A 15,872-nucleotide genomic window follows, 5' to 3' on the forward strand; every position below is an offset into this window, starting at 1 on the left:
GACCAATATAATATATCTGTATCATAATGTGTATCAAAGTATAATGTATGGCAATGTATGCACGTGAAATGAGAAGTATGGGGGAATCTCCTGTGTATATGGGACAGACGAGTATGTACTAGTTATAGGAAGACAAGTTATAATGTCTATTAAGTGCAGTTCTCAAGTGAGAATGATGTCTGATTCGAGACGCACACGATTAGCCACAATGGTTAATTAAGTGGAAGGAATCCAAAGAAGTGGAACTCTGTTTCATTTTCTCCTTTGACTATATAGATACGGATTTACATTAGTTGATGTCGAAAGCCTTGCCGTGTCTGCACTGAGGCCTCCAAAAAGCTCTGTTGTTCGTGTATAGGCAGGATGTTTTCCCTAAGAGTTGGCAGTGAAGTTGCAATTCATAAGGTTTACTCTCAGAGAGTCTATACGTACCCCTTGAGGAGGCCTTCCCTGACCGCGATGTCCCTGTTTCAACTATGTATACTATAGTTATTATCATTATTATTGACATTATTATTATCATTATTATTATTAGTAGTAGTAGTAGTAGTAGTAGTAGTAGTGGAAGTATATGTATATATATATATATATATATATATATATATATATATAATTAAACAATAATAATGCATATGTCATGTAATATGTTTATGTAGGCTTATAAGGTATACTACTCATAAACATTCACATACTTTCCAACTCTCTTTATACATCCGATAATAATTTATTGACATTTATTAGTTAAATGTCTAGATGTATAATAGTTTCGATTACAACACAATGCCCCTTCTCTTGTCCCTTTCTGTCTCTGTGTCCTTATCCTCCTATCTATCATTAGGCTGTGAAAGCTCTGGTTTTGTAGGTCTATATACGTGGTTGCCATGGATATCTTGGGGTTTGCCAAGCAGTCCACGGTGGTACACGTGTGGCTGTGGTGCATCTTTCTGCTTAGTGCCATCGTGGTTGTCACGCTCCAATTTCTCTCTCTCCCGCTGTGGCCGCTGACCAAACGATGGTATCGCAATGTCAACAGCTTTCTCATCCATTTCTTTTGGATGCGTGAGTATAGTGATGGCCTATATACAGTTACCAAGGTGTGATTGGTCGCCAGGGAGTTATATTTTCCCTCGTGATCATATCATATTTTCCCTTTGGAAAACATAACTCCCTGGCAGTCCAAAGGATGTTATATTCCACCCCGTGCAGTCAATATCTCTAAACTATAGCATACACGTTTATGTGAGATGAGCGATCATGAGACGTGCATGCATACACATCACAATCTCATACACCCCACTCTTTTATATCACATCGATGTGATCTCAAGTTGAAATCATAATCAATTCTAAGATATAAATGATTTTAGTTGCTAGAATATATAGTATAAATATGAAGAGTTTGTTCGCAAAAACCGATAAGTCCATATTTGCCAAATGGAGATATTTGCGATTTAAGGTCAAGAAAAATAAAGAGAATAATAAGAAATGTTTTGCTTCTTTTGACCATAACTTCAAAAATGTACCTTTATGTAGTGACCAATATATCATTTAAAAGTTATTATTTTGTACTTTATGACAGAGACCGTACTTTAAAATCTTCAAAAATGGACTTATCGTTTTTGCGAACAAACTCTTCATATATAATTATATTATAATATTATAATGTATTATGTACAAAATATGTATAATTTTATATATGATTCATCGTATTGTTTTACTCTTTAGGTTTACGTTAATTATATTGCTTTATCAAAGCCACCGTGCGCATGGTATAGAGTTGCAATCTAAAGTAAAATCTATCATATCTATCTATCTATAGGGGTGCTGAGGAGCGATCCACTCACCTCATTTATTGAGCTTGATTCTGCTTTGTTTCCTTTTTTCTAATTTTATGTGGCTTGTTTATAGAGTACACGTGGTTAGCTGAATTTTGGTCGGGATCTACCTTCACCATATACGCCAGAACGGAGGACCTGCGGTTCGCCGGCAAGGAGAACGTGGTACTCGTGTGCAACCACCGTTCCGACGTCGACTGGATAGTCACTTGGCAGCTAGCAGCAAGATTCGGCCTCATGTCAGTGAGTATAGGCCTATGAATACGTCGCACACTACGGCTTTCTTATACCCATTATTCATATGATAATACAGCTTTGCACGCTATTTGTATCAACACCAACATAAAAGTATAACATTAGCGTAACCAAGAAGGGTTTTTAATGAAAATTTCATAAGATTTGTTTTTACAAAGATATGGAATATGTTCGTATTTTGGGAATATATACATAATATGAATGTGTTATAAATATGAGAGTATTATTATAAACAGAAAACCAAGGTATAGAGTGCTACTTTGAATGACCCCTTTTTTCTTGATGAAATTCATTTCGTCTTTGTCCTTTATTCTTTAGTTTGTTTTTTTTTACTTATTATTTCACTCTTTCTAGCTCACTTTGGATATGCTCTTGATCTACTTTATACTTCTTTTATATAGGGTGGCAAAGCAGTGATGAAGGATGAACTGAAGTACGTTCCTCTCATGGGTTGGTCCTTCTACCTGGCCGAGCAGATCTTTGTCAAGCGGAACTTCGCCAGGGATCGCGAGCTGCTTCTAAAGCAGCTGAGGAACGTGGCCAGTTTCCACTTCAATACCACGGTAAGAGAAACGCTGGCCGTATTCCCACAAGATAGTAATGATAATAGTACAAACAATTTCTATAGCGCCATTCTCCACTCCTGACTAAAATGCTCAAGATAAGTAACAAACAACTGAGATTAGAAACGTGTTTTGAGCCTTCCATACCATTGAGTTATGTTGCGCAGAGCGAGGTGGTATCAGGGGCGGATTCAGGAATTCTGTAAAGGGGGGGGGGGGTGCAACTAATATTTCTCGCGCCACTTCCGGGTTTAATTTCATCGTTTTCTTTCTTTTGTTTTTAACGAAAAATAACGGGGGGAGAAGGGCGTGCGCCGGTTGCACCCCCTGTGGATCCCCCCCCCCCACTGGATATAGCTTCCCCTGAGCGGAAGGAGTTATCACATAGTCCCAGGTCCTGAACAAGAAAAGGAAATTAACTGATGGGATGACTGGACTCATTGTCAGTTATGTGTTGATGATTAACACATCTGTTTGGGTCATGTCACGTTGAGAAATATCTGATAACTATACAATAGTTAGTGCATATACTTAGGCCCTATACATAGTGACCACGTACAAAGTACTGGAGTGGACGTCATGAGTCCGGCACCTATACGAGTTACACGGTCCCACAAGTTACCCGCGAGTCATACAGCCCATGAGCTCGACACTAGTCAAATAAGGTCCATAATTCCGAAACTATATTGGCAAACAAGGCCCACGAGTCCGACACAGGGCAAAAGGGGCTATGGGGTTATCGAAATCATCTGTATACTAAACATTGTTATGTCAGGGAATTTCCCTTTGAACCAACTATTATTTCAATCAATATGAGAGATAGGCCTAAGCAATAACAACAGCAAATTATTAACATCCAATTCCACTATGTGGACCTATTATTTTTGCCCAAACAAAAAGTGCATCTACAGATCATATTAAACGGTACAATTATTTTGTCACGCACGCATACTGAAACGAATTTTGAAAAGTAGGCCCTATAGAGATACATGCTTCCATAACGTGACAAGAACACCGCTTTGACTGTTTCTATGCCAGATGTTCAGCCCTGTTAAATTCTCAACTACCTTGCTCAGTAATCTCACCTATATAGGCCTATATATTACATAGAAAAGTATTGTCGCATCATATAACGTCTTAAAGGGCGTGTACAGTTCTGGTCGATGTGAGGATTTAGCTTTTAACGTTTTGCGGGATAATCATTCAGAAACCACTGTATGAGATGTCAAAGAGCATGCAATTCTAAGGGGTATCAAAAGTTTATTTGATGAAAATCGGTGTTGAAATGGCTGAGATATCCAAAAACAAGGTGAAACAAAGAGATCCTAATAAAAGGCGTGGCCTGTAGTCTTTTATTATCATCACTTTTTTTCATATCTCAGCCATTTGAAAACCAATTAATTTTCATCAAATAAACGTTGAATCCTTCTTAAAATATTACATGCTCTTTCATAATATTTCATTAGAAGTTTCTCAGTATCTCACTTAGGAATGTTCAAAAAAAGAATCTCCACCTAAACCAGTACTGTACTACAGTCCCTTTAAACCTCTGTCGTTTGCTTATTGTTCTTGTTCCGATCAAGAAAGTCTGACCGTGATCTAGTAATACTAGTACTTCGCGCACTCACTCCAATGGCTTCCTGTTAATGCTGTTGCTAATATTTTCTTGGTGTTGCATAAGATCCCCTATCTGATTTCGGCTCAGACGCCAATTCTATTCAAATTCTATGACAATAGGCCCAACGCGACATCTTCGCTCACGATAATTGCAGCAACATGCTCTCTAAAAAAATCGAGTGAAAATATTCACACCTAATAGAGTGAATACAAACAAGAGTGAATTTAGAGTGAAATTGAGCGAATTTTGGGTGAAAATGTTCATTTTCACTCGTTTTAGAGTGACCTCAGGGATCACTCCAAAATCTTCGAGTGATCCCTTTGAGGTCACTCCAAAATGAGTGAAAATGAACATTTTCACTCAAAATTCACTCCAATTTCACTCTAAATTCACTCTTTTTTTGTATTCACTCTTTTAAGAGTGAATATTTTCACTCGATTTTTTTAGAGAGTGAATGAAACTATTAACGCGTGACACTCATTTTGCTCATGGAGCATTCATGGGCCGCTCACTCTGCAGAACAATCTCACGTCACCCCTATACCCCACGCGAGATCGAGCATCTTCATAGGAAGCATGTACATCCTCCCTTTAAAACACTGAGGTGTTCTAGATGCATTTAATACCTCCAAGTATTTTCTGTTCTATATATTTTTGTGTCCTCACCCTCTCTATACGTGTGTGCGTGTGTGGATGGGTGTGTGTGCTTTTTCGGATTTTGTTCAGTTTTGCATGCTCTCTCTGCATATGTCTATAAATCAAAGCATGCTTGAGCGCTTACATGTAAACTGGAATTATGATCATTTTCATTGTGGTTTTATTATTCAAGGTCTGACAATATATTTGCCTGTGTTTGGGACGTGACGAGTTTCCCATCAAATACGTGCCCGTCGGCGAGATCATGACCTTTGAATGGCAAGATAGTGTGATAAAGACGAACTTTTTAATGGGAAGAAGAATATGTATCAGGATATCATCTTGGTATCATAATAATTGCCAGATTGTATTCAACGGCGCTTGATTTGGCAGAGAGGGAATGGCCTTGTTTTCTTGTTATCACAGTATTGATGAAGAAATGGGCCAGCCTGTTTCTCTCTGAATTGTGATGAGGATAAAAGCAAATCTAAAAAAGGGGATGGTTTGTGTGTGTGTGTGTGTGTGCGTGTGTGTGTGTGTGTATGTGTGTGTGTGTGTGTGTGTTTGTGTGTGTGTGTGTGTGTGTGTGTTTGTGTGTGTGTGAGTGTCGGATGTGTTGCTCTGTTTTTTGTCTCGTTTTGTGTGTGTTTTTTTTTTATTGAATCATATCAGGCAAAGCGCTGAAAAGGGAGAAGTTTTTTTTTTTTTTTTTTATTTGTTGCTGTGTACTTCTTCCCGTAGGCCACATCATTCTGTGTCGCGTATAACATAATAGGGCTACACTGCATAAAGAAATACTGTACTGCGCCTGGCGGCCTTATAGATACCAAGTATATTTTACAGGAGCTTTGGGTACATTATGAAGCTATACCGCTGTATGATAAATAGATCCATGGGCATATCATGTTCTGTATGATATGCCCCCATTGTCCATTTCCGGAATAGAAACAACATTTACAACAACAACAACAACAACAACAACAACAACAACAACAACAACAACAACAACAACAACAACAACAACAACAACAACTATAACTACAACTATATACATTGACAACGACGACAACGCAGGAACCTCAAAACCATGACAACCGGTCAGCTTGTGTACATATTATATACGATTGTATCTTTCCCTCCCTCTCTTGTTGTTCTCTGTATACTCCACTTACTCTATCCCCCTCTGTTTGTCTGAAGTATGTCAGTCTGGTTGTGTGTCTGTCTACAGAAAAAAGAAAAGAGGAGTGCAGAGAGTGGCTAGAGTCGTTCATGCCTGTAAACATGAGCGTCTATGATTTCCATGTGAGTATAGGCTTTTTCCTCAGTGTTTGCACTATGCAACAATAAATTTACATGATGCCACCAGGCCACGATAGGACAAAATGAAATAGGACTTGGATACTGATAACACATTGAATACATTATTCTCAACTGGTCATACCCCGGTCTATCACAAGAAGCAATTGCAAGTGCTGTTTAGATGCTTCTGATGACAATATATAGTAAAATTCTCGATATAGATAAATTTTATAGATTTTTAATATTCTTGTTCCTGGTGGAGATCACATCTATACCTTATAAAGGGCGGCAATATGCAATGAAACAAAACTCAAAAGAGCAGTATAAAGATAACAATGACGATTAAAGTAATAACAATGATAATAATAATAATAATAATAATAATAAAATAATAATAATAATAATAATAATAATAATAGCATATGAACAGAATTGTTTCATTTCCTGGTCAGGTTCTCCTCACACATTCTCGCTATGTGCCTGACTAATTTATATACATTCACATGTTATGTTTGTAGATGATCTGTGTTTCAGAATGAGACACATTTTGTCGAGGAAACCGCCTTCCTCAAAGCCAGTTAGGTAAGTTCATCAAGTCTCTTTGGTAGATTTATACTACTATATAAGTAAATTGTTTATCTTGTTTGTACAAGATGTTTCTTAGGGAAATCCACACACATTGGCAGATCACACTCGTCCTAAAAACCGGAAAGAAATAGACGGTGACATTCAAATAAGTTCGAGGTACCAATCAGGAAAACCAATTTAGTACAATAACTCTTTCTTCCCACGAACCACAAGGACGTGGAACAGGTAGTGGAAAATGAGTCCAACCTCTGCCGCTACCTACTTTGCACATCGGGCAGCTCTAAAAAAAAAAAGAGGAATTATGTTTTTCTTCTCTAGAATTAATAATAATCTTTTTTTTTTTCTGGTCAAAATTTTTTCAGGAGAGTAATCGTACAATACCTCCAACATAATTATAGCTATAGAAATGGTTTTTGAAAATGATTGAGGTCCCAAACCATGTACTTGGTATATACACCTTTAAACTTCGTTTGTGGTCTTTTGGAGGATCACTATACAAGTACCATGCATGCATGGTCCTCTCAAGTACCTCGAGGAGGCTTGGCGGAGTCCCCATGGGTTGATCCATCCTTGCGGGGGCGGGGGGGGGGGGGGGGGGGGGGGGGGGGGGGGGTGGGGGGTGGGAGGGAGTGATCAGCGTTGCCAGGTCCAAACAGAACAAAATCACCAAAAGGCATGAGAAAAATCACCAAAAGCCATAAAAAATCACCCAATTAAGAAAAGCATATTTAAGACTTCGATTTCAAGACTAAATGATGTCAATAAATCTTTATCAAACACTCTGCGCGAGTCTTGGTGTATTACGTTTAGTCACACACACAATGCGAAATGTGTACAATGTGTATGGATACTGAGTATACGAGTGTTTGTGTGTGTGATTCAGTTCTCGAATATGGTACCTGATAGGAGTGTGGTTGCGAGGCTCTCGTCAACTGAGTAGCCTGTATGATAATACAGTCCTGTGCTGAAAGAGGAGTAAGATTAGGCCTATTGTGTATTTTGTACATCATAATCAGCCTGTCATTTTCTTTGCGCTGTTCCAGAGTGGTCCAATCAAGTTCTTGTAGCATGTTGGTGACACTCGAGATGTTATGGTAGCGATTTAAAGTGAACCGTGCAGGTCTTCTCTGGACCATTTCCACTTGGTGGATTAGGTTCTTGGAAGATGGGTCCCAAACTGTGGAAGCATACTCAACAATTGGTCGATCCAACGTTTTGTAATCTGTGGCTTTAACATCTGAAGATTTTATGCGAAGATTGCGTCTTAGAAATGCAAGAACGTTATTGGCTTTATTGACAGTATTGTTGATGTGTTGGGTCCACTTCAAATCAGAAGTGATGGTTACACCCAAGTACTTCACGGATTCAACAGATTCAAGAGGGGCGTTATTCAGATGATATACGTGTTGCACCGTTCTTCTTTTCCTGGATATTGTCAAAACCCTACACTTATCTGTGTTCAAATCCATCATCCATTTTTTCGGTCCTCTTGAAGATTTTGCGTATGATGTTGATTGTCAATGGTCATGTAGGAAATTGCATCATCGGCAAAAGGCGAACCTTTGACGCTAGACCATCAGGCAAGTCATTAATGTAAAGCAGAAAGAGGCAAGGCCCAAGAACAGATCCTTGGGGCACTCCAGATCCTCCCGCTATTGGAGAAGATTAAATACCATCCAAAACGAGCCTCTGACTTCTTCCATTGAGAAAACTTTGAATCCATTTCAGATTTTTCCCCCTGATACCGTAGTAGTCCAGTTTACGTAAAAGCCGCTCATGTCCAACGTTGTCAAAAGCTTTTGAAAAATCCATGATTATATAACATCCGTTTGACCCCCTTCATCCAAGTTCCTGTGTAGATCGCTTGTGAAACCAAGTAATTGTTGTTCACATGACATGTTCTTACGGAAGCCATATTGCAGGGGGAAAATCATGTTATTTTCGTCCCCGTGCTTCATAATTTTGCTGGCTAAAACATGTTCCATTAGTCTGCAGCAAATACATGTCAGCGAAATGGGGCGGTAGTTTACAGGAGTACCTTTCTTGTAGACTGGCACAACAGTTGCTTCAATCCAATCATTTGGTATTTCATTTAATTCATATGACAACAGGAATATTATTGCAAAGACTTGGAGCCAGAATTTTGCCAGCTGCTCCAAGATTCGTGGAGTTATACCATCCGGTCCAGGGGCCTTGTATATCTTCAAACCACAAAGCAACTTCTCTATACACCCTTTCATGTAAACACAATATCCTCCATTTCTTCAAAGCCTGAGGTTTCCGGTAGTAAGTCATTCGTTATGGGAGTTTCCTTGGTGAACACACTTTTTAACTGTTGGTTCAATGCCCCAGCTTTTGCAATCGGATCAATGATCATAATACCATCACTTTTCAGTTCTCTTATTCCTGTATTATCAGTCCTGTTGTGTTTGTTGAAACCCCAAAATCTCTTCATACTCTCAAATTCTGTGGTATCTTCATCGATGGAAAAATGAGATTCCACATAATTCCAATAAATCCTCCTTAGCTCTTGTTGCAGTGATTTCTTAATTGCTTTCAACTCTTCCTCCAATTGAAAAGGGACTACCCCGTGGTTTCTCAATGTCATGTTCCGACTTTTTTTTTTTGTTGTTCAACTTATCTCTCCTTTTGATCAACCTTTTAATCTTCTTTGTAATCCAAGGTATGTCATTCTTTTTGGATGTCATCTTATGTGGAACAAACTCTGTCATTCCCTTCTCTATTCCATTCTTGAATATAACCCAAGCCTCATTCACTGAGCAGAAGTCAAGCTTATCTTCAATTTTCTTGCCTACACCTTGCATGAAATCAGCAAATTTCTCCCAATCCGCTTTGCTGTAGATGTTGATTTTCCTTCTTACTAGCTTCTGGCGAGTTGGACAACCAGCAATGGTGAGAAGTGGGCAATCATGATCTGAAATGCCTGGTTAAACTGAGACATCAATGACTAACGTTGAATTATTTACTAGGAACAGATCAAGGACGTTTTCTTTCCTGGTTGTTTCCGTAACTACCTGTATGTACCTGCGTTAACCCATGGTCATCAAGCATAGAACCAAAAGCATGATGAAGCGCTGGGTGATGAAAATGCTTTCACCTGTTCGTTCGTTTGTCCGTGTGCAAAATGACTCAAAAAATAGTTAACGGATTGGGATGAAACTTGCAGGAAAGGTTGAAAATGACACAAGTAACAAACGATTACCTTTTGGTAGTGATCCGATAATTTTGGGGGAATTTATGAAGGATTTTTGACATTTGCTTCGCGAACACGAGCCGCGAACACGAGCCGGACGCGATTTTTTTTTCCCGAATCGCTGGCAAATTGCATCGCATAGTGTATTGCCATAAATTGCGCATTAATGGCTCAAACTATAGGATCGTACCAGGTGGGAATAAAATACAAAAAGAAATTCTTCATAGGAATTATGTAGACTTTAGAGATATAGCATGTCATGGGAACTTACATTCTTAGATTATTCCTTGAGACTATGTAATATTGGCTCGCCAAGTATATGATATCGCACCTCTTTTCCGTGTTTTGTATTTCAGACTGTCATATTTTGTGAGGGGACACGATACACCAAGGAGAAATATGAGAAGAGTCAAGCGTTTGCCAAAGAGAGAGGAATTCCTGGATTGAGGCATCACCTCCTACCAAGGACTAGGGGGTTCGCAACATGTATTGAAGCGTACAGGAACAAAGGTGGGAGTGTGAGACCCTGCATGCGTGCGACCCAAAAACTATAACTTGTATTGCATGATATCAAAGCAATAGCAATTACACATTGCGAGAGCGACTGTACCAGCAACCAATCAGCTTTTGCTATTTTTGCTTGTTGCCATGGAAACCGAACTCATTGCATGGGTTTACTGTAGAATCCAGACTACTAGTAGTTCCTCCTCATCGTGTCTCTCAATACAAATGATGCATATAATTATACATCAATGTAACATAATAATTTTTCCGCTTACCACACCCCCACACAGAGTTTTTGTTTGGTTATATGCATGTATATATATATCAGGGCTCCACACTAACTTTTATTTTTGGTGGCCCAAAGGCAAACATCCGTTCTTTTTTGGTGGCCCGATCAGGCCACCAAAGTCTCCATTTCTGAAATTTTGGTGGCCCGATGTGCGTTGTTGGTGGCCCCGGGCCACCGGGCCACCGTTAGTGTCGAGCCCTGTATATATATATATATATATATATATATATATATATATATGATTTTTATTATATATTATATGTACATAATAATCTGTATGTGTGCATTATGTGTGCGTTTTTAACATATGCATATACTAGTACAGATATGTATAATATGCATAGGCCTATATGGTAATTGTTTGAGGGTTTCTGTATTGGCGCTTAATAACTATTTATCTTATTCTTACAATATCAAATGAAAATACCTTAATTATAAGTCTTCTATTTTTCTAATTTTATGTGATGACACCTCTATCTACCGTTTTGTTTATCCCATTTTACTCTTGTTTCTTAGAGTCAATTTGAATGCAGGGTTGCCTTGCTGATTTTATAGAGCAATTTTCTGCAATTTCAACAGACTGTCATCTCTTATATCATTATCTGTTATCTATTATACGTATATCAGCCTGTTGTGATCTCTCTCTCTCCCTCTCTCTACCCCTTTCTCTCAACAGGCTGGCAAATATATGACATGACCATAGCCTACGAAGGGGGGCAGGCTCCATCACTGTCTGATTTAATGCGTGGCAAAAAATATCACTGCCAGGCATGTATAAGGTAATCTGTACAGTTGATTCCTAAATGATTTCTTTCCATAATGTGCATGCACTGGTCTCTTTTGTGTCCATCTTTGTGTATGGATGGAAGATAATTGCATCGAAATATGTTCACCTGTCTAATAATTTTTAGCCTTATTTACTTCTCATGCATCAGTTTTATCCACCTATTTGAATAGTCGTTCATGAATTTATTCAAATATTGATTCATTTCTTATGCTTTTTAATTCCATGACCTCAATCACTCACATATTTTGTTTTTGTTTTTGTTAATCATTCAGGTCATTTTTTGCTCATAATTGACGATTTATTTTGTTTGTTTGTTTGTTTATTTGTTTGTTGTTTATATGCATGTTCCTTGGCTTGTTTCTTTACAGGCGTTTTCCATTAGACAGTGTACCTTTTGACTCTGAAAAGGCTACTGACGATTTCTGCTATCAGCTCTTCCGAGAAAAGGTAAACTAATGTCCCCGGCTGACATGTGATGGTAGGCATGATGAAACGGGGTGATTCCACGAACCCGACCCATGAGTCATATTGCCCATGAGCGCGATATCAAAAAAAAAAAAAAAAAAAAAATCCATGAGTCATAAAGCCCATGAGCTCGACATTACGCAGGCAAACAAGACCCACGAGTCCGACATTTTTATGATCCAAAAAGAAAAAAAAGGCCCATGAGCCCGACATTGACCGTCATAGGCAGTCGAGTCCCACGAATCCGCCGCCAGGCATAAAGGCCCACGTTCTCATTCCACACACAAAAAAAAAGGTTTGAATGAGTTGACATGATTCTTTTGTTTTTATGGATCTATTAGTATAATGACCCCATGTCTTTTAAGAGCAATTTCAGCCCTTCTCTTAGATTTAAAAGGTGTGTACAGTTCTGGTCGAGGTGAAGATTTAGCTTTTAACATTTTTGCGAGATATTCAGAAACCACTCTATGAGATGTCAAAGAGCATGTAGTTCTAAGGGGTATCAAAAGTTTTTTCGATGAAAATCGGTTTTGAAATGGCTGAGATATCCAAAAATAAGGTGAAACAAAGAGACCCTAATAAAGTTGTGGCATGTCGCCTTTTATCATAAGCACTTTTTTGGATATCTTAGCCATTTGAAAACCAATTTTCATCAAATAAACGTTGAATCCTTCTTAAAACTACATGCTTTTTCATATTTCATAAGAGGCTTTTCATTATCTCACTTAGGAATGCTCAAAACATCAATCCCTACCTCGACCAGTACTGTACAGTCCCTTTAAATACCATTGACGTTTCACTGGTGAGATGTATATAAACGACTGTGATCAACAGTTTTTGAATGTCAGGAAAAACTATTTGTTATTGTTATTAAATTGTCGTGATGAAATCCTACTGGTTTCACTTTTCGGACATGTTTGACAAAATTAAAGATCAGTAGTTCACCTCTTGATTATAATCATAGTCCATTTCAAGACAGGTATTGATATAGTCATGATTGAATAAAGCCAAAATTCTGATTTGGACCCATCTTTCGTTAAAAGGATGAAGCCTACAGTTACTTCCTGCAACACGGGACCTTCGAAGGTTACGACCCCGAGCGACCCCTGCAGAATGTTCCCAGACCTCTGTACCTTCTCTTCATCATGATATTCTGGAACGTTGTCATCGGACTGCCAATTCTGTATTATACCTACCAGGCCCTCACTGCGGGCTCATTGCTTACCAAGCTTGTTACTGTGGTCCTGTTCTTTGGTGGTAAGAGGTCGAATCTCATGTTGTTGTTTTATTATTATACTCTCATAGATATATTGATGTTAATGTGCGTTATAGTGATATATATATATATCAAGGCTCCACACTCACTTTTATTTTCGGTGGCCCAAGGCAAACATCCGACCTTTTTTGGTGGCCCGATCAGGCCACCTAATATTTCATTTCTGAAATTTTGGTGACCCAACGTGCGTTTTTGGTGGCCCCGGGCCACCGGGCCACCGTTAGTTTCGAGCCCTGTATATATATATATATATATATATATATATATATATATATATAATATATATATATATTATATATATATATTATATATATATTACATTTTATATATACATAGCCTACTTTTTTTGGAGGGGGAAATGGCAGTTGTGTGTTGGAGTCGTTGATGTGTTGGAAGGGTTGTGTGGGTGGACTCTACAAAGAAGAAGAATGAAATTGTCAACAATCGCTTAATGTATACCCCATTAAATCGCAAGTAAGATAAAATACCGGTATAGGCCCTGTATTTCAGTATATGTTTGTCTTTAAGGCCTACACATTCATAGATCCATTGTATATACCTTGTGATTTCAATTGTGTATTGTAAAATGATGTGTTGATGGGTTCATTCCCCCCCCCCCCCCCCAGCCACACTGTCCTTTATACATGTTATAGGTGACTGTGGCAAAATAGAAGGTCCTATAACTCTATCAAATTTTCTCCACGATGATTATATATAGGCTCGTACTACATGATCTATTTTCGTCAGTTTTAACCTCAGTTAAAGTTTGAAATGTGAAGTAGATTTTATTTTTGTTCATTTTGTTAAAGATGAAGAAATTAGATGTTTTGCTGCCTTCGATGTACAGTTCTGATAGGCTGTTCTGCCCCTCAGGTCGTCGACAAATTATCCTCAGCCACTTGCCTTATACAGAGTATACAAGCTTCCTCAAGACCACATTCTCTGATGAAAGCAGTAGACATATCATTATTGTTATTTCAATGATAAATGATTATTGTTATCGTTATATCATCATTTTCATTTTCAGAAGCTATGCTTTAGAGTCTTGTAAGCTATCTCCCAAGAGAGAGATTGTCCAGGCCCTCACGTAATAATTATGAACATTCATTATGTGAAACTCCCAAATAAGGCAAATAGAAACTAAACTTTTCCCCCTTTCTCTTTCGATCTTTCTCACATCACCAGTGGTGCAAATTGCTAAGTACATATTTCTGCAGTCAAACCCCAAAACATCCTACGGACTGAAATAGCACAGGCAAGGGAAAATGCATCCATGGACGACTTTAGAATAAGAAAGAAATTATCAACCTCCCAAGTTTTTCTCCACGAATGGTTCCGTATTCATGATATCCGTCGTGTCTTTTTAATTACTTTATTTTTCAATTATATTCTTATAGGTTTGTGTTTCTTCAGTTTGTCTCCCTCTAACCCTGAGCCTTCACCCCTCTGAATAATATCTTTCTTTCATATATTCTTATAGTTGGACTAGGTATATTGATACAAACAGGTTTTGGTATACTGTTATTATATCTGATTGTATATTGGGTCGTGGCAAACGTTATCATAACAGGAATTTATCGCATTAGTAGTCAGTATTTTGTGAATATGCGGGTATCGTATGGTTGGTATTATAGATGGACTGATTTATTGGGAATTCTTAGAGTTCATTCTATGAAATTATATTTGATGTATGATAAAGAGTAAATTATGTCTTTCATGCCAGTATACAATGACATACGTAATTATTTTAGGGATTTGCTTATAGCACAATGTATATCAATTGTGTTGAGGTTTATTTTGTAGTGGTGCTGTTTGCTTTGCATACTAATTATACATTTTACTTGTAAGAAGTTAACTTTGCTCAACATTTTCCACTTTCTGTCTTCAGGGCAACACATTTACCATTGAGGAATAATAATTTTACACTCTTAATCTTGATCTGTAAAGCAGATCCCATAGATAGTTAAATTTTTTATTGTAATATCTGATGTATAATATAGCAACGAGAAACCCTGGTTCAGAAGAAAGGTATCTACCCAGGGGCGGATCCAGGTATTCCGCAAAGAGGGACGCGTTTAAAAAGAATCAAAGGGGGGCGCACGCACCCCTCCCCATTTTTTCCTTTTTATTTCTTTTGTTTCAACAAAAAATAAAAGGGGGGCGTGCGCCAGGTGCTGTCCTCCTGGACAAGGATCATCTGTCTACTTATACGTATGAAATTGACCCCTAATGTGTCCACTGTCTCAAGATGCCATCTCTAGAGCCAGATTTTTTTTCCATGAGATGATATCAGTATGTAACATTAATTTGTCAATGCAGCAAAAGGACTATACAATCCACAAACGTGATTTTGATTTCCTTGAACCTATGCAGTTGATAAGGAATTCGCATTCACATGGATGTGTAAATTTAGCTGCCGTCCATGTAATGATTATGAGCAAAGCTTTTTGTGTTTTTTGTGCTAAATCATTATTTGTGGTCTTATGTGAAACTAGATAAATGCACATCTTAATCTCTGTGCGTTAATACTCTAATGCCTTCATTC

The 15,872-nt window shown here is 38.1% G+C and overlaps 1 protein-coding gene across 1 annotated transcript; it reads left to right on the forward strand.

Moving 5' to 3' along the window:
• Positions 1–881: 881 nt before the first annotated feature.
• Positions 882–14,577, forward strand: LOC139719601 (1-acyl-sn-glycerol-3-phosphate acyltransferase delta-like). The gene is made up of 8 exons (XM_071631010.1): positions 882–1,059; positions 1,908–2,077; positions 2,491–2,652; positions 10,363–10,516; positions 11,476–11,578; positions 11,955–12,033; positions 13,095–13,308; positions 14,513–14,577. The coding sequence occupies exons 1-8, from the start codon at positions 882–884 to the stop codon at positions 14,575–14,577; spliced, it is 1,125 nt and encodes a 374-aa protein (XP_071487111.1).
• The last annotated feature ends 1,295 nt before the right edge of the window (positions 14,578–15,872 follow it).

Source organism: Diadema antillarum, unplaced genomic scaffold (assembly GCF_040938485.1).
Source record: "Diadema antillarum isolate AM-2024a unplaced genomic scaffold, OU_Dant_1.0 scf00000112, whole genome shotgun sequence".
Classification (NCBI taxonomy): domain Eukaryota; kingdom Metazoa; phylum Echinodermata; class Echinoidea; order Diadematoida; family Diadematidae; genus Diadema; species Diadema antillarum.